Source organism: Ornithodoros turicata, chromosome 10 (assembly GCF_037126465.1).
Source record: "Ornithodoros turicata isolate Travis chromosome 10, ASM3712646v1, whole genome shotgun sequence".
Classification (NCBI taxonomy): Eukaryota; Metazoa; Arthropoda; class Arachnida; order Ixodida; family Argasidae; genus Ornithodoros; species Ornithodoros turicata.
Genome location: NC_088210.1, coordinates 6,853,752 through 6,880,996, shown reverse-complemented (window position 1 = coordinate 6,880,996; position 27,245 = coordinate 6,853,752). Strand labels below are relative to the sequence as shown.

The following is a 27,245-nucleotide window of genomic DNA, read 5'->3' as shown; positions in this document are numbered from 1 at the left end:
GTGTCGTGTTGAACTGAGTATTCTACGAACCCTATGCACTGGTGCCTTAGCATTCGTATTTACAGAGAAATCTTACCTTGCAATACTCTTTAGTGGCCACAACCTCGTAGGAGCCGAGGCACAGCTCAGGACGCTGAAACTTGTCACAACGCTGACCTAGATGGTCCAGGTGTGCAAAGTAATTCTGGGGAACTGCAAGAATGAGAAGTAAATTTTTTCTAAATCAACTTCAATAATTGCATGAAGTTTTGTGTCAACAGAAATACCATATTTTGGTGACGACGGCTGAGATGTTATACAGTCGAACCTCGATATAACGAAACCCACGGGGACTGCAATTTCTTTCGTTGTATCGAACATTTCGTTGTACCGAATTGAAGGTCACGGATCGCGACCTTTGCGAGGGTGCGCGCTGTAGATAAGCGTCGATAACTCCCGCGACGATGCGGAAATGTTTTTCGTGAAAAATGACAACAACTACAAATACAGCGCCAAGGTGCACCTACAGCATTTTATTCTTGCGTGAAATAGCCGGTTATACGCGTCTGCGTCGTGCCTAGAAGACGCGGTGTCACGCATTGTTCGTACGCCGCCGAAGCCTCCGCAGCTTTCTCCATATCGTGTTGCGATCTCCCGCAAACCTTCTACGTCTATGACAGTGCGTTTTCCGTAAGGCTCTCCGTTGCTACGGCATGTTTGTCCACGTCAAGAAAATCATCTAGGCTGATTTTGTCATTTACGCCGCCACGCGAACGAAGCGTTTCCCACGCGCGCGATGGCGCCTTGCGTCTCGTGCTCTTTTTAGTTGGCTGCAACCGGACGGTTCAAAACAAGCGCGAAAAGGAGAAGCCTCGGAAGAAAATCCCTAACCTTCCAATGACTCAGACTTCCTTTTGTAGGCACCAGATTCCTCCCGACCATAATCGCGCGTGCCATCTTTCGCCGCGGGAACAGGACGCAGCTCGCGCCCTTTGTTTTCATGACCCTAAAGTCGGCTTTGGGGTCATAAACCTTATCTCGTTCTTTCGTTGTATCGAGGCGGCGGCTAAAAAGTGTTTCGTTGTAGCGGGAGTTGAAATACATTGATCTCTATGGCCATCTGCCGGGGAATCCAAATTATTTCGCTCTATCGCGAATTTCGTTGTATCGCGTTTCGTTGTAACGAGGTTTGACTGTATTTCTAAAGCCCGCAGCTTTCTGCTACTTCCCTAATTATTCCCTGAATTGAAGGTTGCCCCAATAGGATAAAACCCGATTTTTACCTGGCAAATTGCCCTCACTGAGACATCTGTAAAAATGTATATATATTAGGGCTGTGCGAGTACTCGAAATTTCAAGTTCGAGTCGAGTCGATCTCGTACTCGACTCTAACTCGACTCGACAAATGATGACTCGTCAACTTTCGAGTACTCGATATCGTTTCGAGCTCGCGTTAGATCCACATTAAAATCCATTACATGTAAGATATAACTAGGGCCTGACTTTTTAGGGTTAAACCCGTATCCGCCCGATATTTACCCCCCTAACGAAATGTGTAAAATTCGGGTTTAACCCGAATCTACCCGAAAACATCCGGGTCGCGTGGCACACTCATAAGCGTGCATTAAGATAATGTTTGATAACATTGCTAAACATTAGTTCCATGTTAAGACAAATTTTTACTAAACAAAAAGAATCACCCCAATACACCCGAATTCCTGACGACAGAACATGCCGTAACGGGATTTAACCCGAATACACCCGAATTTTCAAATGAAAAATATCACCCAATATTTACCCCCCGAATTTGGCCAAAAATAAAACCCGAAAAAGTCAGGCCCTAGATATAACCTGTCACAACGATTCCACCATTTGGAAACACGCATTGTGCGCAGCCGTGATGAGGCTCGTGCAGTGACGTCACGTTTGGTCACGTGACATTGGAAAACATATTGCCACACCAGATTCACAGTAGGAGGGTATGCAGTAAGTTGTTGCGATATGCGTTCCATTACGAGAGGAAATTGCAAAAACACGCGCTGCCGTCTCATTCGGAACGCAGTAAGACGTCTGTGACGCATCCCCATGTTTCCCCATGTCACGTGGTTCCAAGGTGCTCAAAGGCTGCGAGTGACGTCATGTGCACAAGCCTCATTGCTGTCACAGTTCCGCCATCTTGTTTTCAGTATTAGCTTCGGCTAACCTCGACTTGGCTACAGACTGAGTAGTGGCTATGAATGGGAAACCGGCTTCAACTGGCTACTGTTGGCCATGGAGGCGTCGCGCCCGCGGAAGCGTATCCGTTTCTTTGACGGGAGACGGGAGAGTCTGTTTCGGTTCTGCTAGTTCATAAAACTCTGAGACATCTGACAAGAGTGAAGAAAGTGCATCTGCACAAAACCGAAAAGGGCTGGAAGACTTGTGTTACAAAAATTTCCGGTACGAACGCTTCCTTACCGCGCCCATAGAGTGTCGATCACCGATGATCACCTAAAGTAGATTCGGACAAGTGGTCACATTTGTTGGGTACTATAAACACTACAGAATGAGTTAAATTTTCACTGTTATCTTTTCTTTGTGGTAGCGATTTATGAAGCTGGCCCTGCCCCAAGGAGGCAGTGTGGAGATGTTATCTTGGTTGCAGCGTGGCGCTCCCCCGGCAGCACATTCTGATTCGATTTCGTTTACTACAACGCAAGTAACGACTCTGAATGCGTTAGACAATCAGATTTTTGTCCTGCATATGTGGGCATATATAACTTGCACTATTGTTGTTCTTGCTGTTCCAAAACTAACCGGGAGGAATGGAAGAGCGATGAAATAGCAATATGTGGTATGTACAACAGGAAAGTTAAGCCTGAAACTAATGGTTTCAGCGGGAATTACGACGTTAATTTCCGTTCTACTCCTTCAATGAACTCTGTCACTCGGTTACATGGACAACATGCAGTGTTCACGTTATTTTCCACAACTCATGAACTTCTTGATCCAGAGGGTTGATATTTTCAGATATTATTTCTGACAAAGGTTGTCACATTTTGTACATTTTAGAACTTGTAGATTGATATTTCTGTTCAAGATACAGGTGTACATTCATGAGGGTTTCTGCTGTTCGCACCAATCTTTTGGTGTCCCAAAATCAATTTTGGAAATACATGGATAGCTTGGTTTATGAAACTTACATCCTTAGATAGGGCATTGATTTGGCTACATTTTCCCATGTAGCAACATATTTTGAAGTGATACTGTCAGCCACAAAAAAAAAATATTTGTAAAACCACTCAAAAATGGCTATTTTTGTGGCGGTAAGGAAAGTGTTAAACCGCACGTTGTAGAAAGACCCGTTTTCCTACCCTTAACTTGTAAATGTTTTATTGTTGTAATATTCATTTAGCTAACATTCATTTCATTTTTTGTTGTCAACTGTACCACAAAAGAACATTTTTAAGGGGAAGTTGGCCAAAAAGCGGTGCTAAAGCATCTTGAAATTTTCTATCTTCCTGCTTCTACACATTACCTATCATTTAATGGAATGCCAACTACTCGAACTCGACTCGATACTCGAAACAGTGATTTGGTATTACTCGAACTCGACTCGAACTTGAAAATTTTGCTACTCACACAGCACTAATATATATATATATATAAGTAAGAGCTATAAAAGAAATGAGAGCATTACTTTAAGTGAAATTACTTTAGTCCATGCACCAATTTTGAGAACATTATATTTGCCTCTAGCATGCATGCTCTGAGAACGTATTAGCAAGGCAAGTAATTGATTGCCAGTACAGCTGTAGGACCTAGGAAACAATACCCTTAAGGAATAGATGTTGAAATGTAATAAATTAGCTTCTCCTGAATGCAGCTCAAGGTTTCACCACAATTTATCCAATTTTTCTGACATTTTATGGTAACTGCCTCATAACAATTGCTTGTACCATCTTTATTAGAATGCCAAGTAATTATTTGGCAAAAGCCTCAACAGATTTGCGATTCCCTAATCACCTGCAAAATTTGGGGGTCGATGAAACGGTAATGAAAAAGGTGGGTAGTGATGATAATGCTTCGCTGTGCACCAATACAACGTAGCACATGGTACGACCTTCAGGAAGGTAAATCAGGATGTCTTTTATACCTTCTGTCGTTCCCTTGCAGAAGACACATTGGAAACGCCGTCCTCCATCTATGAACTGCATTAGAGGGCACATGTAAGCCTTGCAGCGTATGCACCGGACAGGACCATCCTCTCCGAAATCAGACAGTGGAAGTTCGTTCTAAAGATCCAGAAAAAAAAGAAAGATGAGCGCGTATTAATCGTGCGCTGTTAACATTAATCTTAACATAATTTCAATCTGGTGCGCTCCATGTCCTACACTTCAAGTATCGCTTGTTGTGAATGCCTGTGGGCTAATCGTTGTTCCCTCCGAGTTGTAATTAGGTAATGACTAGTGAGTCGTGTGAATGAGGCTTACGATGTCCACATGATTGACGCTCGCTATATGTAAAGGCACAATAATGTTTGTATTTGAAGTCGATACAGTCACGCGTCGTTAATATGACCCCCGTTAATATGGACGACGCAAATTATGGATAGGGCCTGACTTTTTAGGGTTAAACCCGTATCCGCCCGATATTTACCCCCCGAACGAAATCTGTAAAATTCGGGTTTAACCCGAATCTACCCGAAAACATCCGGGTCGTGTGGCACACTCATAAGCGTGCATTAAAACAAAGTTTGATAACATTGCTAAACATTAGTTCCATGTTAAGACAAATTTTTATTAAACAAAAAAAATCACCCGAATACACCCGAATTCCTGACGACAGAATATGCCGTAACGGGATTTAACCCGAATACACCCGAATTTTGAAATGAAAAATATCACCCGATATTTACCCCCCGAATTTGGCCAAAAATAAAACCCGAAAAAGTCAGGCCCTAACAATAATGTTTGTATTTTAAGTCGATACAGTCACGCGTCATTAATATGACCCCCGTTAATATGGACGACGCAAATTATGGACAGTTTTTCCACGGAATGAAACTTTTGACATGTATTTGTGTCTCGATAATATGGAACCCTGCTTTTTGAACAACGGACAGCACAAACTGGTACTAATTCCAAAGGACCCTATGAATTTTTTTGCATCATTATGGACATTTCTCAGGATGACAACGTCTAGGGGAATCAGATGACGAGCCATTGTTCCAAATTTCTTCTTTCTTTTGTCACTCAAGAACTCTGGGGGTTATTGTGCCGCCCTTCCAGGGTAACAACCCTTACAAGAACACAAGAGGACGACGCGCGCTTCTTCGAAATTTCCCCCTTTGTCACTGAAGACACCTAATGGTCAAAGGGAGGCTAGCAGTAGTGCTGGAGATGCTTCTGGAATGGGCATCATGACGTCGTAGCTGTTATAAAGAGCAAGGAAACTTTATGTGACTTCAGTTTCTCCCGAGTTCATCATCGAGGACGGATCACATGGATCGAGCAGGTCTCGAAGATAGCAGGGACAGATCTGAATCAATCAAAATTGCTGAAATTCTGTCCACTTTGAGCTCCACAAGGTATGCGTACAAGCAAGCACTGATTACAGAGTTTTTTTTCGTAATAAATAGGGGTGTGCGAATATTCGAGTTATCGAATTCGAATCGAATATCAAACGCTCGAACTGTTCGATTCACAAATCGAATATTCAATATTCGATTTTCGAATATTCGACTATTCCATGAATATGAACGACACAACCCGAAAGTGGGCTTCACCTGATGCTTCCGTGCACGAGGTGAAGCCTCTTTTACGAAATTGACTTTGCTGCAGGACCAACACAGGTGGGACAGTGTTTAGTTTGTGATAAAGTTGTCCAAAGTTAGTTTTGTAGACATCGGCTGTGGAAGGGGCGGCGCCCCTCCCACATGCAGTTTAGCGGTGCCGACGAGGGACTTTGATTTGATGTCTGTGAGGTTGCCTTTAAAAACTTAGGACTCTCGAATAATGTTGTATATCTCACGAACAAGAAGGATGTCTTAAAGATGTCCTTTACGTCTAAAATTTCAGTAGTGCAACTTCCTAGTGCAAGTGCAAAGAAACTAAAGGGTGTTCATGGCAAAGCTGAGGCGGGATGCCAATTCGTTTGTTTCGCAAATGGCCTGTGGTCATCTGAAACAATTACAACTTCATCCATATAACATGCAACTGCATGACATAAAATTTTGAAATGAAGGTAACCACTCCAGTACTCCAGTAAGTGTGGGCTCACCTGAAAAGCAGGAAGCAGTATCATGAAAATTAACGAGTAGGGGCTTTTAGCAGAAGAATTGCAATTGTTAATGCCATAAAAATTACACTAAAGCCATGGCCTACAAAATGGAAACTTTTAGTGCGAAAGTCACATATTGTAAATTTTGCACGAATATTCGATATTCGAGTCGGTATTTGGAGTTTTTTCCACCATTCGATTCAACTTAAAATATTTGGATTTGCACACCCCTAGTAATAAATGATATTAAACGTGGACGATTTGTTATTACGGACGATTCACTTTATGGACAATTTTAGCGAGGAATGAAAGTGTCCATATTAACGATGCACGACTGTATTTTCATATGCCAGCGAATAAAAATTAAGTGTCAGCAGTTCACATCAAAATCAAGAAAGACACTTACCTCACCAGGGCCAGGCCTTGCCAAAGGGGAAATACTCAGCGCAAATGGCACTGCTGTCTGCTTGAGAAGTTCTGGTGTACATGGAACACTGTAGATTGTTGACCGCATGTATCGCGGACTGCAGATACCTATGACGACAAAATATGCAGGAAAACGTAGTTTAAATATACACGGGGCCTGATTTTTTCCAGGTTTTATATCGCAGCAAAATCCGGAGGGGTAAATGTCGAGTTATATTTAGGGCCTGACTTTTTCGGGTTTTATTTTTGGCCAAATTCGGGGGGTAAATATCGGGTGATATTTTTCATTCGAAAATTCGGGTGTATTCGGGTTAAATCCCGTTACGGCATATTCTGTCGTCAGGAATTCGGGTGTATTCGGGTGATTTTTTTGTGTTTAATAAAAATTTGTCTTAACATGGAACTAATGTTTAGCAATGTTATCAAACTTTATTTTAATGCACGCTTACGAGTGTGCCACGCGACCCGGATGTTTTCGGGTAGATTCGGGTTAAACCCGAATTTTACGGATTTCGTTCGGGGGGTAAATATCGGGCAGATACGGGTTTAACCCTAAAAAGTCAGACCCTAGTTATATTTTGCTTCAATAATTCGGGTGTAATCGGGTTGAACTGAACCTGATTCAGCCCAATTCTTGTTGGATCGGATAGAATCAGGCGTAAGTCTTCGGTTACTAGACATAATACATACCAGCAGACAAAGAGTCCATGCATGTAAGAGGCAGCAGGGTCTCTTCCTTTGACAGTTTGTGTCAGCATATTTCTGCATTTACAACACAGTTTCCAGAGTTTTGCGCTAGTTATGACGACTTCAAACCCCCTTGTCCAGCAGTTTTCGGGGAAATATCGGGTTAAACCCCGTTTTTGCCGATTGGAATCGGGGGGTAAATATCGGGCATAATTGGGTACTATAACCCTAAAAAGTCTGGCCCTAAACACACAGGGTGTTATCCTATACATACTGTATTTCTTTTTCAAAACAGCTGTGAGAGCAGCACTGATGTCAACTTTTGCAGGCACCTTATACCACCAGGTGGACATCCTGTGGGAAAGTGCATGTAACTACTCGACGTCTAACTACCTAAAATTCATTAATATAGCTTTTTAATTAGATGTTCTTCAAAAAAAAAAAAAAAAGTGAGACAGCAGAACTGGAGCCAGTCATCATTGAAATCCACCCTCCTTTTTAAAAATCGTGAGACGAGTACGTAACTGAACACAACCAAACTGTGGTATGCAAATGAGGCAAAACCAGAAGTACGCACTTTTCGAGCACACAAACGGCATTGATTTGGCTTATATGGGCCGGAAAGCGGTCTATTTGGCCAACAGTCTATTTAACGGGCCATCAGTTTATTTATTACAGCCAGCTCACTCGCCACAAAAAATGTGGCCCTCGGACGCAAATGCCTTTTCTCTCTTTTTGTGCCAAAGAAGCGTGTGGTTTCAGTCTCGGCTCACTTGCATAGTGAAATTTCATGATTCATACACATTTTCTTGGGATCGCGGTCCTAACTAGGCCTGACGTTAGCAACAAGAAAATAATGATGGCGGAGCGAAAGTGAAGCTGATTTTGTAGATGCGTACACGAGTGAAATTTTTTGTAAGGAAATCTCCGCTTCGCCGTTCAAAGCACCGTCCTCCATTTGGAAGAAATTTTGGTGTCATGGCGGACCATGACGTACTAGAACGACCATGTCATGGTACCCTGTCACAGCGCCGCATTTTTGGAAGGTAGCGGTGGCGCTACTCATCGTCATAGTTATTGCTTCCTCAACATCTACAATACTTTGTACTTCGGCTTACCTTAGTATTTCTGTACAAGCGGTGGATATTCCACGGAAGATGTTTCATTCTGAAGTTGATTATCATAATCATTCTACGCGTTTTCATAGGAGCTATTGCTGTCGTCTGCTACGGTAGTCATACATGTACGCTTCTGCACGTTCAGAATTCAAATTTCCATCGTCCAATCGTGATGCAGATCTCGCATGCCGATGAGTAGCGCCCCTAATGGACCGTGCGGAACGGATCTCCTCGTAGGGGTTGCTGATTATGACATGGTCGTTATATACTAGTAGGCCGTGTGGCAGACACCATGGAAAACAGCAACCAATGAAATGCGCCCAACTGAGAAATAAACCAGAGACAAGGAGTACGGACAAACGCTCGTTGTCTATTACTTCTTGTCTCGGGTTTATTTTGCCGTCATGCACCTGCTTGTCAGCACCATTTCACTTTTGTCAGTGAGCCCCAGTTTGATTGACAGTTCGAGCCTCTTTTTTTTAGTCTCCTCCAAATGACCAGACTCCCTTTCAATACACGGCACTTCTTCAATAGTCATTGAAGCCAGTGACCACTGAGTACGCACGTTGCACTACCAAGTGTGCAACGTGTTGACTTTGCAAAGAGCGTCAAATCCAGTTCTCGCTGACAGGTTGACATGTTAAACTCTTAGTAGCAGTACAAAGTGCATGCATGTCAAATGGGCGCTGGATCAATGGCCACTGGACATGCATGTACTTTGTACTGCCACTAAGCGTTTAATGTGTCAACCCGGCAGCACACGGTATTTCAACGTGCACACTTGGTAGGCCACTTGCTTCAATTGAAGACTGCCCGCGTTACAGGAGTACGGAAGGATCTAAAGAGGAATGTACCTTCGTCATGCACCACAAAGCGTGTTGTAACGAGAGGAGGCACCAGGCCGCGCTTGTTCGTGTAGAAATCTCCACTCCTGGTCTTGCGGTCATCCTCTATTACCTGGATCTGCACAGCAAAGATGTGGAGCACACTACATCGTAAAACTGCTCAAAAAGTGATATTTCTTCTCAAAAGCTCTCGCGTTGGAGTACTGTATGTACAGGTAAGCTAATGATAGCAAAGGCATGTCGGAGGATAGATGTGCAGTGCAGCAGAACAACCTCATTCAATTCTGAAGCGGTAGGACAATGCAGTCGGACCACTTTGTAAGCGCAATTAGCTGGCTATTATTAAAAATGTGCACTTTGCGCATGTATGCATCCTGGAACTCCAATGCTTAACCTTGGATGATCACACTGCACACAGAAATGTTCTATGCGAAACCTCGATGGAACCATCAGAGAAGTCCTCACGTGGACGCATCCTTAGTCTTCGAGCTGGTTCCTCCCAGGATCATGTCGCCCACGCTCCCTCTCTTTTTTCATGGGCACAGCAGCTTTGGAGATTCTGAACATCTTTACAATCTCCTTAACCTTCATGCTACCAGCATCTACTCCATGAAGCAGCTTCTGCTTCTCCAGAAGCATTAGCGTCCGTTGATATACTGAACGACACTACCCATGTGCTCCTAGGTACCAGGTCTGTGCAGTGTGTTCAAATGATATTCCACTAACAGGATGGACGATGCTGTTCTAACTACAAAACGAGGGCGCGATGAAATATTGGACAAACGTGCTAGGAACTTCCAACACCGCACGACAAAGCTGCCAAACATGGCATGCTTTAGATTGTCAGTGCAACTATTTCAGTCAGTGTAGTCAGTTAGTCCAGTCACTATGTCAGTGCAATGATTTCCAGCAATGCCTCGCCCTATTTCACTAGTAGGATTTCCTTTACTGTTCCGTTATTGTTGTCTGAGGTCCCTATTAACGGCATGTACACATTGCAGACGAGACTCTGAAGGAGGACTCCTCATACGTGGCGAACGCTAGTGCAACACCGACGTTGATGTCCGCATTCAACGGTGGCTACGAAGAAACGTCGTTGCACTCGTCCGAGTCAGACGAAAAGGATGTCAGGTTGTAATTGTCTCAACCCATGACGGAACACTACTCCTACACCGATATGACCAGCCGCAACTCACGCTTACTTCTGCCGCTTCTCCATACCCCGTGACGTCACATGTCCGCTTCGTGCTGGCGCTCTGGGAAAGGGAAGCTCTGGCCGCGTCCTCCCCCGGCTGTGGTTTCGATTTACAGTGAACCCTCGATTTATGAACACCCTCGGTTCCCCGAAAAATCGTTCATAAATCGAAAATTCCATTAAGTGAGTACTATCGAGCAAATGGAACAGTATTTCCGAGTTGGTATTGTGTTTATAATGCAATATACCGTATTTACTCGCATAATTTGCGCACTTTTTTTACCGAAAAATGACGCGAAGGTTGGGGGTGCGCAAATTACGCGAGGCATTAACAAGATGACTTGAAAAATGTGCAAAATCTGTTAAAAGATGGTCCTTTAGGTGAATAATACAATACAATCTCGGTGATAGGAATCTCACGGGGTAGCGGAACACATTCGTATCATCCGACATTCGTATAAAAAAAATACACCAAAATAAAAATTTAGGCAAAAAAATAGACAGTGACTGTTCATTTTCTATAACGGTCAGTGAAAGAAGTCGATCGTAAGGATTTTCTCTCTTCGTTTTTGGCCAATGCTGTAAAAATTTGCGAGATGATTCAAAAAGGGCCAGCACGTGCTTTCCACGCTTTTTCTAAAGCGAGCTTCTCCTAAAGCACGCATGCGTTAGGTGAAGCCCGCTTGCGGAATGCTGACGCGTATGTTGTCGCCAGAAGTTTTCCTGATATGTTCCCTCCACGTATTCTGGTCGTTCTTTCCTAAGCCAGCGCGATGTCACACAGCTTCGCGGTTTATTGTAGTGAGGGGATAAAAGGTCAAAACAGAGATAAGATACCATACCGGGTAATCCCTTTGATCTTATCTCCTCCACCAAGGGAGAGTCATTGCTTGCATTACGCAACATGATGTAGGGAATTCGTTGTGAGGATCTCCCTCCTTTTTCGAAAGAAGGAGTAGCATGCGCCCCGCGACGCGAGAGCGTCAGAGGGGAACGACCTCTGTTGCGCACGAAAGTAGGGGTGCGCAAATTATGCGAGTTTTTATTTTCACAACTTTTTTAGTGAAAAAGTGGGGGTGCGCAAATTATGCGATGGCGCAAATTACGCGAGTAAATACGGTATTGTGTAATTTTGCTTTGGACCATGCCTTCCGCTGTGTCAATCTTGGAAAGGGGAGATGTCAGCACATTCGCGCTCAACTGGTCTCGGATTTCCTCTGGGGTTTTCAACCTACGTTTATTAATCTCCGGGTGACAGCGGACACCTTATTCATGAATAGCGGTCAGGAACACTTCTGCAAAAACCCGTTTGTTGTTCGTATTTAGAGGGGTTAAGAACAGAGGGTGCAATACCTGGAAAATGTTTTGTCTGTTCAGGCGTCATTCATAAGACCACGAATAATCCCTTTGAAGGTTTTTGTTGGCCTCGGAACGACCCGTTCATAAATTGATTGATTGATTGATTGATTGATTATGTGTTTAATGGCACAAAGGCAACAAAGGCCATAGAGTGCCAAAACTATGGTGAGCGTTCATAAATTGAGGGCGAAAACGCTGGGCACTAGTTGGCTCCCAGAAGTTCCATTCATTATTCGAATATCGAGGTTCATAAAACGAGGAGAAAATGCATGTAAAAAGTTTAGTTCCTCGTGCTAGTGTTCATAAAACGAGGGAATTCATAAATCGAAAATCGAGGGTTGACTGTATATTAGCTGATATTTCCATGTAATATGTCGCGTAAGAGGGAAACCATGCCCGTAGCTGGGTATTTGGGTGCCAATATGTACCAGAAACGTCATGCTACAGTTTTTTCCAAAGATCGCTCCGAAGTCTCCCTTTAACCATCCTGCGTCGGCAAGGCAAATGGCCATTGCCCGCTGCATGTCGTCGGAAGTTGCGAGACGATGCCTCCTGTGTTCGTATCATCCGCCACCGGAAGGTGATCGTACTGCAGTTGAACCTCGGTACAGTGAACGTCGATTTAATGAAATCCTCTATTTAATGCACAATTGAGCCTCTGTATAGAATAAGGGGATAAGTCGAAAAATAAAAAAAACGATTGATTGATTGATTGATTGATTATGTGTTTAATGGCACAAAGGCAACAAAGGCCATAGAGCGCCAAAACTATGCTGAGTGTGTCGGAGATGATTATGGGAAAGATGATGTGAGAGAGAGTGTGGTAGTTAAAACCTATCTACAGGTATGAGCGATGAGCGATGATTGATTGACCAGGATAAAAGAGAGGGGGATGACGATAGCAAGCGAGCATGGCAGTTAAAAGCTATCTACAAGTGTGACAATGAGATATTTACATGAGGAGTTCGGTGATAATGGATAAAAGCGGAGCAATGCTTATCATCTACATCTGACTAAGAAACCCACACGTGGTCAAAAATTTGATTACGTTATCAAACGGCACAAGAGGGGTGTCACCCAGTAGAAGGGCTGGGTGGAGTGGGACATGGTATCTGTAGAATGCGGTGAGAAAACTGCGAGTCAATATTTGGTAAAGTAATTGCGGATGAGTTTCCTCGAATAACGCAAATGCAATATGTGTAACACACATGCATGTGTCTACTCTACATGCATGTCCCGTTACCATCGTTTCTGGGTGTGTGACTTTGCAAAATTGAACAATACCCGGGAGCATGATATATCCCCTTTTCTATATAACACTGTACGCACGGGGTTCTCGTGCGTAAAAAAAACTCGTGAAAAAACAGTTTTCACGAGTCGGATTTTCATGGTAACGCCGGCACAAGCGTAGTGCCTTTGTGCAGTGGAGAAGCCTAGATCATGATTATCGTACTGCTAAACGAGCGCAATCTCGAAAATAATGTTCTGTGTGGCCAGCAAAATATGACTTCAGCATATTGAACACGTTTTTCCAATTGCAACGCTCAGTAGCACTGCTGGCACGGTCACGTGAGGTACACTCTTAGAAATGAACTTCACCGCATAGCACGCTCCTAGCCAACCATCATCTTGAATGATATCGTTATCTGCCCGGATTTGTTGAAAACGGGAGGCGTACACCTTTTCTGTGACAATCATTAACGGCGCAAGTGTCACAAAAAAAGGCGTACGCCTCCCGTTTTCAACATATGAGGGCAGATAACGATATATATATCATTAGCATAGTATAGCATAGTAGTAGTATAGCATAGTATATCATATATATCATTATATATATCATTATTATATATCATTATATATCATTATTATATCATTATACATCATATACTGTAAACGTATTTTTATTCGCGATGTATTAATTTTCGCGAATTTCGCGACCGCTGAAAAATCGCGAAAAATTGCACTCGCGAACAGAGCTTGATGTTTATACCGCTAACGGAAGTAGCCCTGGAATCGCGAAATTAAATACTCGCGAATAATTTCGCAAATGACTGGATGCGCGATTCGCGAAAATTAATACATCGCGAATAAAAATACGTTTACAGTATATATTATAGATATCATTCGAGATTGTGGTTGGCTAGGAGCGTGCTATGCGGCGAAGTTCATTTCTAAGAGTGTAGGAGGAACATATATTTTTCGAGTGGGGAGTCCAAGTTCATTTCCGCATGGTAGCAAAATTTAAGCTACACTATTTGTATGCATGGGCAGAAATGGGGCCTGATGTGGCTGTTCATCCTCATGCATTTCCGTTTCTTATCCTCCTACAGTGAGTCAATAAACTTCGACACGGTCCTAAATCTTCTTCGACAGGTACATACTGGTACGCAGATGTCACTGCAACAAAAATACTGAAAAGGGGATAATTCGACTTATCCCCTTAATGCATACAGAGGTTCAATTTCTCTTGCGCGTACACATCTCCATTGAGGCCAATGCATTTCTGCCAGGGTTCGGAAAAACCCGTTTTTTTTTAAAAAAGCCCGCCCCAGTGGGTTTTTTCGGGTGGGTTTTTCGGGTGCTGGGATTTTTTTTCCGAACTGCCGCATATGACACGCAACAGCCGTTCTCCACCTATTTTTCATGTTTCTGGAAGAAATAATTGTTTGCCGCTGTAGAATTTACGGTAAAGTAACCTCCGAAGCAGTCGTCCCTTTTCCTTCTTTTCCTTCGTTTCTGTATTTCACCCGCGTGTGGGCTTTATTGGGTTTTTCAGCCCGGGTGGACCCAAAAAAACCCGGGAGGGTTTTTTAAAACTGGGTCCATTCGACGAACCCTGATTTCTGCGCTCGATTTAATGAAGCGTCTTCATTCCCGTTGTTCCATTTAACGAAGCCTGCAGCACAAAAAGCCTGACGAAACTTATTACAGCAGCGCGTGCAATCGCAAGCTCCGGTCCCCAACTGAGAAAGAGAGATGAGGGAGGAGTGCCACGGGTTGGCCCCACCCCGTGCGAGAAAGAGGGGAGTAACGTCAACGTCACGGTGAGTTGTTATTGACGTTACCGCGTGGGATGACCTAATTGGCAGACCACGCCGATCAGGCACTCCACGTGGTCACTCCAGTGTCCACACTTTCGTGCTTCGATCTGTCTCCTGTGGTTCTTTGCGGTTAGTGCAGTCCGAAAACCGACGCATTTGTCAGTCGATGAGAAACTCGCAATAATCGATGACACGTTCAAGAGCAAAAGAAAAACGACGTTGCTACAGTCGCCGTCCGATTTTTCGGACTCGGCGGGGATCGCGCAAAAGTACGAATAATCGAGCGGTCCGAAAAAACGAATTTCACTTCAAAATAAACTTTACTAAGCCCTAGTAGGCTGGAAAATTTTGTGCTTTCCTAACGCGCTTCCAGCTCTGCCTGATAACGTCAGCTTCTATTTCCCGAAGCGACATTTCGTCAATGTACACTGTCAGAGGCACCGCCATCATCAAGTCCGCAAGTCGGCTTCACCTAACGCATGCGTGCTTTAGGTGAAGCTCGCTTTACAGCGCTGTCGCGCGACTCGCGGGCGGAGAGCACGTGCTGGGCCGGTGGCCAAATCGAAGACGCGAAGGCGCCACGACAGACCTCTTCTACACAGAGGAATGGAAAATGAACAATCATCACTGCCGATTATTTTGCCTCAATATTTTAGTTGGTTGATTTCTTTCGATATGAATTTCGGACGATACCAATATTTTCCGTCACCCCAAGAGAGCAATTCGCTGGTTGGGCAAACAGAGCCCGAAATATCGAGTGACGGAACTGCACGGCGTCCGAAATTTTGGACGCTCTTATACATCAACTCTATGGGACCCGCGGCCGTTCCGCGAACGAGTCCGAATAATCGAGCATGTCCGAAAAATCAGGGTCCGAAAAAGCGGTCGGCGACTGTATTTGCGAGATACGAATGTTCTACGGTTGCATCAAAAAGGACGGTTCGGGGAAAGCTTTTTTTTTTTTGTACACTCCCGAATGGCACCGTAAGTACGGCAAGGATGCTTGCGCTCTACAAAACTCGCGTGGTATTAAAGAATGAGAGTGCCATTCATATTTTGAAGTCAATTATATGACATAACGACATATCTAATGCTAGAACTGGCTGCGCGGGACAGCGCTTCAACCATTTTTTTCGCAGAGTTTTATTTAACGACTTATTGTATTTAAAAAACTGAAGTGTGCTAATTTGGAATTTCATTATATAGGAGTGTATACCAAAATGTAACCCATAGACAAACAAGGTATTTCGGGTAGGGACTTTTAAAAAAATTTGTATCATCCCGAAATTTCTATAATCCATTATCGTATCATCAAGATTCTGCTGTATATTGTGCTACTGCAAGTCGGTATCCTTGTTCTCAACCTTCACAGTTTATATTTAGGGCCTGACTTTTTAGGGTTAAACCCGTATCCGCCCGATATTTACCCCCCGAACAAAATCTGTAAAATTCGGGTTTAACCCGAATCTACCCGAAAACATCCGGGTCGCGTGGCACACTCATAAGCGTGCATTAAAATAAAGTTTGATAACATTGCTAAACATTAGTTCCATGTTAAGACACATTTTTATTAAACAAAAAAAATCACCCGAATACACCCGAATTCCTGACGACAGAATATGCCGTAACGGGAATAAACCCGAATACACCCGAATTTTCAAATAAAAAATATCACCCGATATTTACCCCTCGAATTTGGCCAAAAATAAAACCCGAAAAAGTCAGGCCCTATTTATATTGCATATCATTCTGCTATTGAAAATTGGGCCATGATAAAGTGCAATGTGGCATACAACTTACAGGACTGGGCATTTGGTCAGGATCAAGCTTTCGGGCTGGCTGTGGCTGTGGCATTCCTTGAGGTCTTGGAGCCATTCCATGCGCCTGAGATCCACGAGCAGGGTAAGGACCCTGTGCTGGCATCGTACCAGCATTCATTTCCATTTGAGGCTCACTCCCTCCCTGAGGAGGGTAAACCTGCTGCGGCTGGTAGGGCGGGAGCCCGGGAGCACGAGGAGGTCCCTGAGAGAGGGCATGGCCCTGAGGTGGTGGGTACGCCGCATGTAAGGGAGGACCTTGCTGTAGGGGAGGGCCTTGCTGCAGGGGAGGGCCTTGCTGCAGGGGAGGGCCCTGCTGCATGGGAGGGCCCTGCTGCAGGGGAGGACCATGCTGAGGGGGAAGACCATGCTGAGGAGGAGGACCATGCTGAGGAGGAGGCCCTTGCTGAGGAGGAGGCCCTTGCTGATGAGGAGGCCCTTGCTGATGAGGAAGCCCTTGCTGTGGAAGAGGGCCTTGCATTGGAACAAATGGCTGGCTATGGGGATGCCCTTGAGACATGGCTTGAGCTGAGGCATGCGGTGGAGTTGGAAAATGTCCGTGGGGAACACCTTGGCTACGAGTGGATGGCGGCATCCTAGCTTGAGTAACATGTTGACCCATCATGGTTTGTTGCTGTGGCTGCGTACCACTAGTGTAAAAAGGCATCCCTGCAGGAGGAATGCTACTGTGGGGCACAGAAGAAAAGGCACTGGCTTGGGGTGGGTAGATGGGACCAGATGCATTCCCCTGAGGTGGTAGATGGCCTGGTTTTGGATGTAGGCTCAGACCCCCCATAGGGCCAGACAGCTATAAAAGGAAAAATGAACTATGTAGGAATCAAACGAGTACTAAGAGTGCTATTAAGACTGTTCAAGACCCTGCTTAATTCATCGATCAGTCTATCAAACAAACAATCATGCAAAATGTGTCATTGCTGAACAGTATCCTACCACCCCGTAATTCCATTCACTGGGTGTCTACTAAGTTGCAGCCAAAAGGGAGCTTAGTGTTTGCTCCTACAATGGCACAGATGGCTCCTTCCTAGATGGCAGAGAGTAAGTAATAGCACTATTTTGCACTTACATAGCTTTGAAGAAAAAAAGAGAAAACAGAACAAGTAAGGAACAATAGGAACAATCCGGGGTAGTTGGTACAGGTTCATGATGACAAATAGCAGCACGAAGACAAGGATAGGGTAGAAGTAGACGGGACAACTGCAGTTGTCCTGTCTACTTCTACCCTGTCCTTGTCTTCGTGCTGCTATTCGTCATCAAGTAAGGAACAAAAAAGAACCCTCTAAAGTAATAAGTGTTCCAAAGAACGATACACTTAGTGCAAACACACAGTCATAACAATACAAGATAGAAATGCAACATACATACATCATTAATGCCATGCCAGTACTCATCAACCTTTCAGAAACAACCATTTCTGATTAGTTTCCTCGGATCACGTTTTGTTTTTCCGTAAGTACGTGCCTAGGTACCGCATCAAAAATTTTTTGTACATAGTACCATCTTTGATATCTGCCATACTCTGTTCTTGTCCTTTTTATTTAGGTTGGAAGGTGAGTACGTGCAGATTGGGAACAATCTTGTGTTTCCTTAAGGTCCCTACGAAAGTAATATTTAGCAATTACAGTATAACCATGAAGGCTCTTGAAAGAAACTACATTATAATGTTTGTTATTTATTTGCTTACATATGTTTCTAATTACTCTGTCAATCCATCCGTAATACTAAAAGCCAAAATACTCACTAAAAGTGATTGATAGACACGATATTTGATAGACCAACCTGCGTAGCGACTAAGCACTTACGATTCGCAATTCTTTAAACAAATAATTCATACGGGTTTAACAACTAAAGTTGCTGTCGAAATGTACACCCAAATATTTAACTGTGCCGGAAAGCACAAGCGGGTTGCATGTACAGTCTGCGCAAGCTTCACTACGTATATAAATGTTTCGATTAGTATTATGTGATTTGTGTGGATTATGAAAGCACACTTACTTTTTTTCTGGTTATGTTGACGAAAATTCTGTTACCAGCTTATGAATCGATGTATATCTGCCCGCATTTTTACAGCTCCCTATGCGAGATGCTTACAGGAAAGCAGTAATACCGTATCGAATAATTGAACACTTTTATTTTGGAACACTATTTTTTGAGTTCAACCGAACAGAATAGGAGTACATGTTTAAGATTAAGACAACCAATTTTTTTTCCTGCAGCAGAGAGACCTAGTACTGTGCCTCATCTATGGCCACTGTCCTTTTTTTTTTCTTTTGGTAGAAGGCATTTAGTAGTGAGGGTGCTCTACATTTCTCCCTCTGCACATGCCGTATTGACAGACTGTTACGTCGCGGGTAACAGTTTGTCAACAGTTTGTCAACGTTCAGTGTCAGCGTGTCAGCAACAGTTTGTCAACGTCATACCTTAATTCACCGCGTTTCATCATGGTGCTTGTCTGTGATTCTACCTTCTTCCTTTAGTCACATCAAAATTCCCTCACAACGACCAGGAGAAAAACCAGAGGCACGGTCATCACTATACCAGCTAGTCTACACCCCCTCTCTCTTCCATCGTTTCCTCACAATTCCTGGTCGGTAGACACCCTCCCGATTTACAGAGACCCTAGAAAAATCGAGATGATTTTACCAGATCGGAGGCATGGGCAGGAACGGGAGTTCTTGCTTGAAGAGGTCTCCCATTCTGTTGGCCCCCCATTGCATGTGGTTCCCCAGGGAAACTGACTCCAGGAGGAGGCAATCCACCCGATAGCTGTTCTCTACCTGGAAACTGCTGTAAACCGACTGAAAAAAAGAGAAAAAAAAAAAAGGAGTTCAGAAACTTCGAAATTGTTGATGTTCCATACAATGTTGGTTTTCCTTATAATCCAGAACTTGTTCACAACCTGTACGTCCTTGGCGATACGTTTTTCCTGTGGTAGTAGAAACACGGACATGACCTACAAAATACGTCACTAAAACAAAGCAAATCCATGAGAGTCATGGTACAGGAGGGACATAAGACATGACGCATGACACATGGGCCTTCGTCCCTCCTGTGCGAGGAGTTCCGTACTCCAACTTGCTCGGATTAGCACACTTTTGGAAAACGCATCTCCCAAATACAGCATTGTGACAGGCAGCCCTCAAACAAATTTCTTTGATGGGCAATAAAAAAGTGAAAAAGTAACAGATGGCATCATTATTGAGCCTGTGGTTCAGATTGGTTCCTAGAAACTTCGAAATGGCACATTGTGCCACTATGTCAACACCATGCCATGTCATGCTATGTCAATGCCATGTCAATAAATATAAGATCCAGTCAGGGTACAATTTAAAATACTATGTATCATTTAGGATCACCTTTATTATGCGTGGATACCTTTTATATTCCAGCAGAGTTCACTTTTTTTTGCTCTCTTGTGAGCATCGTGTTGTACATCTTGCATACTTCTCATTTCGCTATTTTGGACTGTTATTAGGGCCTGACTTTTTAGGGTTATACCCGGTTACGCCCGATATTTACCCCCCGATTCAAATCAGAAAAAACAGGGTTTAACCCGATATTTCCCCGAAAAAAAAAAAACTGCTGGCATTTGAAGTCATCACAACTAACACAGAACTTTGGAAGCTGCGTTGTAAATGCAGAAATATGCTCGTAAAAACTGTCAAAAAAAAGAATCCCTGCTGCCTCTTATATGCATGCCTCTTACATAGAGTGTTGTGCGTATTATGCCGAATAAACGTAACACTTGCGACTGATTCTATCCGATTCAAGAAGAATTGCATTGAATGAGGTCCAGTTCAACCCGATCACACCCAAATTGCTGAAGCAAATTATAACCCCACATTTAGCCCCCCCGATTTTGCTCAAAAATAACACCCGAAAAAACCAGGCCCCAACTATTATCAATCTCTCTACAGAACGAACCACATGGACTATGGCACTTCATAGCATGCTGGTGAAGAGTGTGGTACACGATGGGCCCAGTGTCGTTAAAGGGGCCGTAAACAGGCCACCAAACATTTCTGAAATAATGATACCCCATGAAAGAACGCAGATCATAATACCCAAATATACATTTCGTTCGGCTCGTGCCAGCTCATTGACCCGCACAACTGCTTTCAAAGATGAGTAACCAGCGAGCCTCTCTCCACAACGCATACGTCACATGGCTACGTAGCGTTTTGCCGTCCAATCGGGCGGCCCAGATGCGCTCATGACGTTTCAAATTACCAGCCAATAAGCATACTTCGTTATCAGCTGTGAGTCGGAGCGCTCAGTTTGTTTGTGTGAAACGACGTTTTGCGCTCCGTGGTTCCGAAATTCGACGTCATGACATCTTCAACATCTCCGGCTGGCGCAAACGTCAACAGCTGGGCTGCTATCACATGACGCGATTCGAACCCGGGTTCCTCCCAGTCACGACGTGACATGGCCAGTACGCTATCCACTGTACCACGCGAGCTGGTGACGCGATGCCGCGTGGATCAAACCAAAGTACAGCAGCCCAGTTGTCGGAACCACGACCATTCGAAGATGACGAAGATGTTCCATCGCGCACCTACCTAAGATTTCGGAACTGTAGTCCCGGATATTCATTCGCGCTGGTGGTGCACTGCGCGCTACTACCCAGAAAACGTAGTGCGCGTATGATACCTAAATTAAACGCATTTCTCTCTGAGGTTGAGGCTGTAACTGTTTAGATTTTGAATAGAAGAGGATTCACGTTCATCTAGTCCAATTTCGCATTTGAAATAAAATCATACGTGGAGCACTCAATCGTAATTGGTGGGGAAAGCGCTACGTCAAAATGACGTAAAGTTAGAGCGCGGGGCGGAGCTAAAATGCGAAAGAGTGCAGTGAATATTTCATTCGTATGCAAGTGCCTTTTGTTTTTAAGCGTTAGTAATTGCAGGGAGTTTTCACTGACTAAGTTCCAATAATATAATACAAAGAAATGTGCACCTTTTGTACCTGTTTACGGCCCCTTTAAGTCTAGGAGCTTAGGTGGGCCTACTCAAATGAGGCAGTCAACTTAAATGTGAAGTTAAGTGGTCACTATCATTGCAGTGGTGAGTGTATGTCGTCGTGTGGCGGAGTAAACTCGCAACGCCCGTCTTACAGAGAAATGGCGCTCCAACTTAAAAATCAGACTTTCCTCTAGAAGGAAAGTAAGTTACTTCCAATAGTTGGGCACAAAAATCTTGCAAGGTACAGGGTGAATTTAGCAAAGATTACACATTTTGATCGTGACAAAAAAATAGAAGATGATGGTTCTGACGCTTCAAACTTTGCAAAGTGATCGTCATTCACTTGAAGTTTCATCCATATTTTTTTTCAAATGCTATCACTTTGTAGAAAAAAAGTTAGAAGCAGAGCAAATTCTTCACCCCATGCACTTCCTATGGCCTGTATGCCGCCCGCAAACCGCCATTTTTTCCTCTGTCTGCTTCACGTCCACATCACCACGTATAGGTGGCACCGCCTCGAAACCCTGCATGTCATCTATCTGGTTGTTCCATCGGCTTTGGTTTGTCTCCAGGCAGCGCCACCTATATGTGGTGACGTGAACGTAAAGCAGACAGAGGAAAAAAATGGCGACATGCGGGCGGCATATAGGCCATAGGAAGTGCATGGGATGGAGAATTTGCTCTGCTTCTAACTTTTTTTCTACAAAGTGATAACATTTGAAAAAAAAATATGGATGAAACTTCAAGCGAATCACTACTAGTCTGCAAAGTTTGAAGCGCCGGAGACATTATCTTGTATTTTTACGACTCGATCGAAATATGTAACCATTGCGAAACTCACCCTGTAGAAACAAATGTTCACTTCACAAGTTCAAAACATACAAAAATTTCCAAATTTTGAACACTCAAAGTTTAAAACTTTTAACTGCAACAATTTGCCACTTTACGCAGTATAATCGTACATCTACATTGCGGTACGCAGTTGCTGACTGCGACAAAACATGCAATATACTGCACATAAAGTAGCCTAGGATGCTTGCTGCTACCTGTACAGTGAACCCTCGTTATTATGACCATGGTCGTTCCCGAAAATTTTGGTCATAATGCGGAATTGTCATATTAACGGGGGGATTTGCAGAGATTTCATTGCATTGTTCCCCAGGACTATAGTCGTAAAGCGCGTATGTCAGATTATCGGGGGTCATATTAACGGGGGCTCACTGTATATGAGGTAAGCTTGCACTGGGTGCACTTTTACAGCAGCCTAAATCATCTGGCAGGGTACCAATATCTTAGGTTCTGGCACCTTCATTGCAGGGTCCGATAAAACTATCGCGTACATGTGTGACAGGCTGAAGAAAAATAATTTTGGTCACAAAGAAGTGAGAATGTCTTGTGACAACAAAACCAGGGTTATGTTTGGATGCCCGCGAAACGCGATAAAGATCAGTTAGTTGCCGTATCTGTGTCAGGAATCCCCACACCTATTTAAATATTTATTATAATTCCAAAATAAACAAGGAAGGTAACGGAGGTTGCAGGAAGGCACACTTTCCTGATATCCACTATGTAAAACCAAAAGAACCAACAGTTTGTGCGTGACAGTTCGGTATCTGTTTGTCATCAAATTCAAGGTACTGCTTGCGACACACTTGTGCAGAATCTCCGGGCCCGTGGGGGAGCAGTCCCCTATCGGCAATATCGTGCACGAAGGGCCCTAACCATTATCGCCTCCAAGGGGAGGCCATGTTTCACACAATGCCACCAGGTGGGAGGGATTACCGTAATTTCACGCGTATAAGCCGCACCGCAGATAAGCCGCAGGACGCGTTTTTTGGGACGTTTTGAAAATTTTCTCGCAGATAAGCCGCACCCGCAGATAAGCCGCGGGCAATACGAGACGACTGATTTGTGCGACAAAGGAGACCATAGATAAGGCCATAAACCCTGTGGTCCATATTCCGGGATCGGCACAGTGTACAACTGAGGAGGTCAGTTCTGGAGTTCTACCAAGATCGGATTGTGCCCTTGTCGGGTGTTTTTCGTGGACTGATGGGTCAGTAATCTTCCAGAAGACGTGAATCACTGTCACCACTTTCCTTAAAGCTGCTTGGGGGAATGCACCAGGAAGATCAATCTACTCGAATGTGGACCCGTCCCTGTTACGCACTGTTCATGCATCGGCAGGGCAGTGCTGTTCCAGAGACACTGTTGGCCCTTTCGTTAAGATCGGCGTATATGGAAAATACCAGGAAATAATAGGCATCAGATAAGCCGCACCGGTGGATAAGCCGCAGGGCGCCCATGAGAAAAAAAAATCGCGCATAAGCCGCGGCTAATACGCGTGAAAATACGGTACCTATGATGCTGGAGCCAATACCACCTAGATAGAGAAAGGCCTGTGCATTGCTTCCTCTCCCACCTTCGCTACATGGACGTATATAGTCAAAATTCGTCTGCTACAGCGATTCACCATTCAGCGAATTCAAGAATCCGCAAATGATTGCAGCTCATCTGGATCCTGCAGGCCTAAATATTCAGACAAAAAGTGCAAGACGCTTTTCAGAAAGTCGGTTCTGAGGAACATTGAGGCCGTTTTGCGCTTTATTTCCAAGTTTTCCCACTTAGTACGCGGAGACGTTCAATCACAACTTGCAGACGACGGTGGTTCTCCTCCATGGCCACGACCGCTGAAAGCATGTTCGTGATTGGCTACGGCCGTTGAAAACACGATCCTGATTGGCTGACTCTTAATTGTTACGTCAAGTCGACGAGCGCGCAGGCTTTCTGTATCTAGGCGGTGTTGCTCGAGCGCCTAGTGCGTCGTCTGCTAGCATTCTTTCGTTCACTTGCTAGCAGACGACATACGGGCCCTTCGCACAAATGACGCTGGGGGGGTGACCGCTCCGTCACGAACTGGAGATTCCAGACAAGTACGTCGTTAGCTGTACATTACCTATCTCAATGAAGGCTAGCTCCTTTCCTTAGGAATCGTCCCTTCGAGGTGTTCCATAAGCAGTCACCGTGTTCTCTTTCAAAGAGACACCACCACGATAAGAAAGCAGGAATACTCCACCTGAATTTGATCCCACTGCAAAGCTGTCCATTCCATTGTAGGCTTTCTGTGGCCCACCGAGGGGACCAGTGCTGGGTGTGCCCCCAGGGTATCCCTGAGGAAAGGTACCATGATGAGGTCCCACTTGTAGGTGTGGTTCCCCACAAGGTTGCCCCAGCATGGGGGGATTCATGTCAGCCACAAAAAAGGCACAAGAACCTGGAAACAGGGTCACGTGACAATGCTGAAGTTTGAAAATCAAATTATTTTCCAAGACCATCCGAGTCACGATTCATTGCTGGTCATTTGTTTGCTTCGTTCAACAGACTAGTTTTATTAGGCATGAGTAGCAGTACCTATGCATATGGCTACTCTCCTATAGCTAAAAAGGGGTACATCATTTGTGAGACTTTCATAGAAGTTTGTGTGAGCCCATTCATAATTCAAAACATTGGTAATGCAACACTGTAGATGTATCACCGCGTTTTCCTCTTTTTGAAAACGTCAGCTGTAACAGCTTGGTACATTTAATTGGAGTATTGGCTTCTTAAATTCGTCGTCTGCTAAAAATATAGATGGGAAATGGAGGCGTGTATTCTATATCCTTTCTCCCGCTATGCTTACAAACAAGCAGGCATTACATGTGTCGTGTGCTTCAACATACGTACGTGTAATTCCGCAACGGTGTAATACAACTTTCTGCGAGGTTCTTACCCAACAAGAGAAACGTAGCAGCGGTTAGCGAACATACAGAAGAAATACGATGCCGTGAGGCTACTGATAAGTCTTTACGATTGAGGGTTTACAAATGCGCAACGTCACAGATCTGAGGGTTTAATGAAACCCGAAAAGACACCGCTCGTACGCTCATTTTGCGAGCACTGTCCAACTGTGCTTGTGCACAGAGCGAAATACACATGTAAGACATGACTTTATGGGTAACTTACAGCCAAATGTCGTCAATTAACAAATGATGGGTACGTTTTTCTAGCAAGAGGGTTTCATACAACAACTTCGGCTCATCACGGAGGATGAAAACAGTTCAGACCACAGACACGTCACACAGGAAAACATAATCCAACTGCGCATGTGTCGCAATTGATGCCAGTAGCGACAGGGCTTATGAATGAAACTCCGATCAGCCCACTCTTCGTCATCGAAGTAGTTATTGCGAACCACTTCTCTCGATGTGGACGCTGCTTCTGGATATCGCATCTAAAAAATGTCTGATGAAGCGCACATTGAGGACAAAGTGTAGCATGCTTTTGGGGCAGTGCGGCAGTGCATTGTTGAGATACGGGTAGTGTCCGTTGGTCAATCATACATAGGGTGACTCTGCATCCCGTTTTTACCGCGACAATCGTGTTTTGGAGGGCCTAAAATGTCATCTTGTCGTTTTGTGGCTTACAGTGGACAAATGCCCCGTCTTCGTGGATGGCGAATAGTTTCGGAATGACTACGAAGCGAGTAAAGCGAAACTGAAACACTAATGCTTGACGCTTTCATACGTGTCGAATATTTTAACAAACATACTATGAAAATGCTTTTTTCTAAAAAAACACAATTTATATGTCCGATGTTGTACCCACCAGTGTCTTTTCTTCTTTTTTTTTTTTCGACGAGAAAGGTATTTACAGAAACCTTTATGGTGCTGAAATCAACGTGCTTGAAAACTCATATTCGCATCGCAACCGCCCTTCATTTTTCTGAAATTCCGATTGTTCGAAACTTTAACGACATTCTGCAGAAGGAACTTGATTTTTCTTTTTTTCAACTGAATCTAGCAGCGTCTCGTACCCCCTGCCCCTCTCATAAAGTGTACCATTCAATTGCCCTTTGTTGAAAATGGAATACCGCAAATTTACCCGGCAAAGCACGTCACGTTTATTAAATAACGGAAATAAATTGATAAAGAATGCAGAGCAAGCTGCAATGTCTGTTGGCAACAATAAGAACGGTACAGTGTTCTAGAAGGGTAACATAGTGGGAAGAGCGCCGGCCCACTCCCCAACGGCAGCTGAGCCAAAAAAAGCGGACGTCCGCGTGTGGCGCTGCTGTTGACAACCCGAGCCGCTGGAGTGGAAAATACCGAGGGCGCCTGGTCGGTGTGAATACTTGTGTGCTTCCGTTCTGTCGCCTACGTTTTTCAAGCGCATTCCTTCAACATGTGCACTTGTGAAAGAAACGACTGGTGAGCTCTGATGGAGAAGAAAAAGAAGACGGACACGCATTGCTTCCTAATCCACGCTCCTTCCACGCTAATGTCCTATATCAGGGCTCGACTACTCTAGTGTATATTAGCATAAATTGTGAGGTAAATTTCACACTGCACATAGTAATGTGTGTCGACGTAGTACACAGCGTCATGAGTTTGAAGTTTGAGTTGAAGTTTTGAAGAAATAATTTCTCCTAAATTGGCAGGGTAAAAATCGGGTAAGAAACGTGCTCTAAATTAATGCAAATTCAGGTGGAAAAAC

General features: G+C 44.1%; 1 protein-coding gene across 1 annotated transcript in view; it reads right to left on the bottom strand.

The window, feature by feature from the left end:
* LOC135369985 (protein transport protein Sec24C-like) overlaps positions 1-25,861 on the bottom strand; it is a 68,845-nt gene extending 42,984 nt beyond the window's left edge. Inside the window, exons 1-8 of the mRNA XM_064603623.1 lie at positions 25,716-25,861; positions 24,790-24,987; positions 19,390-19,544; positions 16,712-17,536; positions 9,326-9,434; positions 6,647-6,774; positions 4,115-4,253; positions 77-192 (exon numbers count right to left, since the gene is read on the bottom strand). Of these exons, the coding sequence (XP_064459693.1) occupies positions 77-192; positions 4,115-4,253; positions 6,647-6,774; positions 9,326-9,434; positions 16,712-17,536; positions 19,390-19,544; positions 24,790-24,961 (1,644 nt within the window). The 5' untranslated portion in view covers positions 24,962-24,987; positions 25,716-25,861. The remainder of the gene's footprint in view (positions 1-76; positions 193-4,114; positions 4,254-6,646; positions 6,775-9,325; positions 9,435-16,711; positions 17,537-19,389; positions 19,545-24,789; positions 24,988-25,715) is intronic.
* Between the last annotated feature and the right edge of the window lie 1,384 nt (positions 25,862-27,245).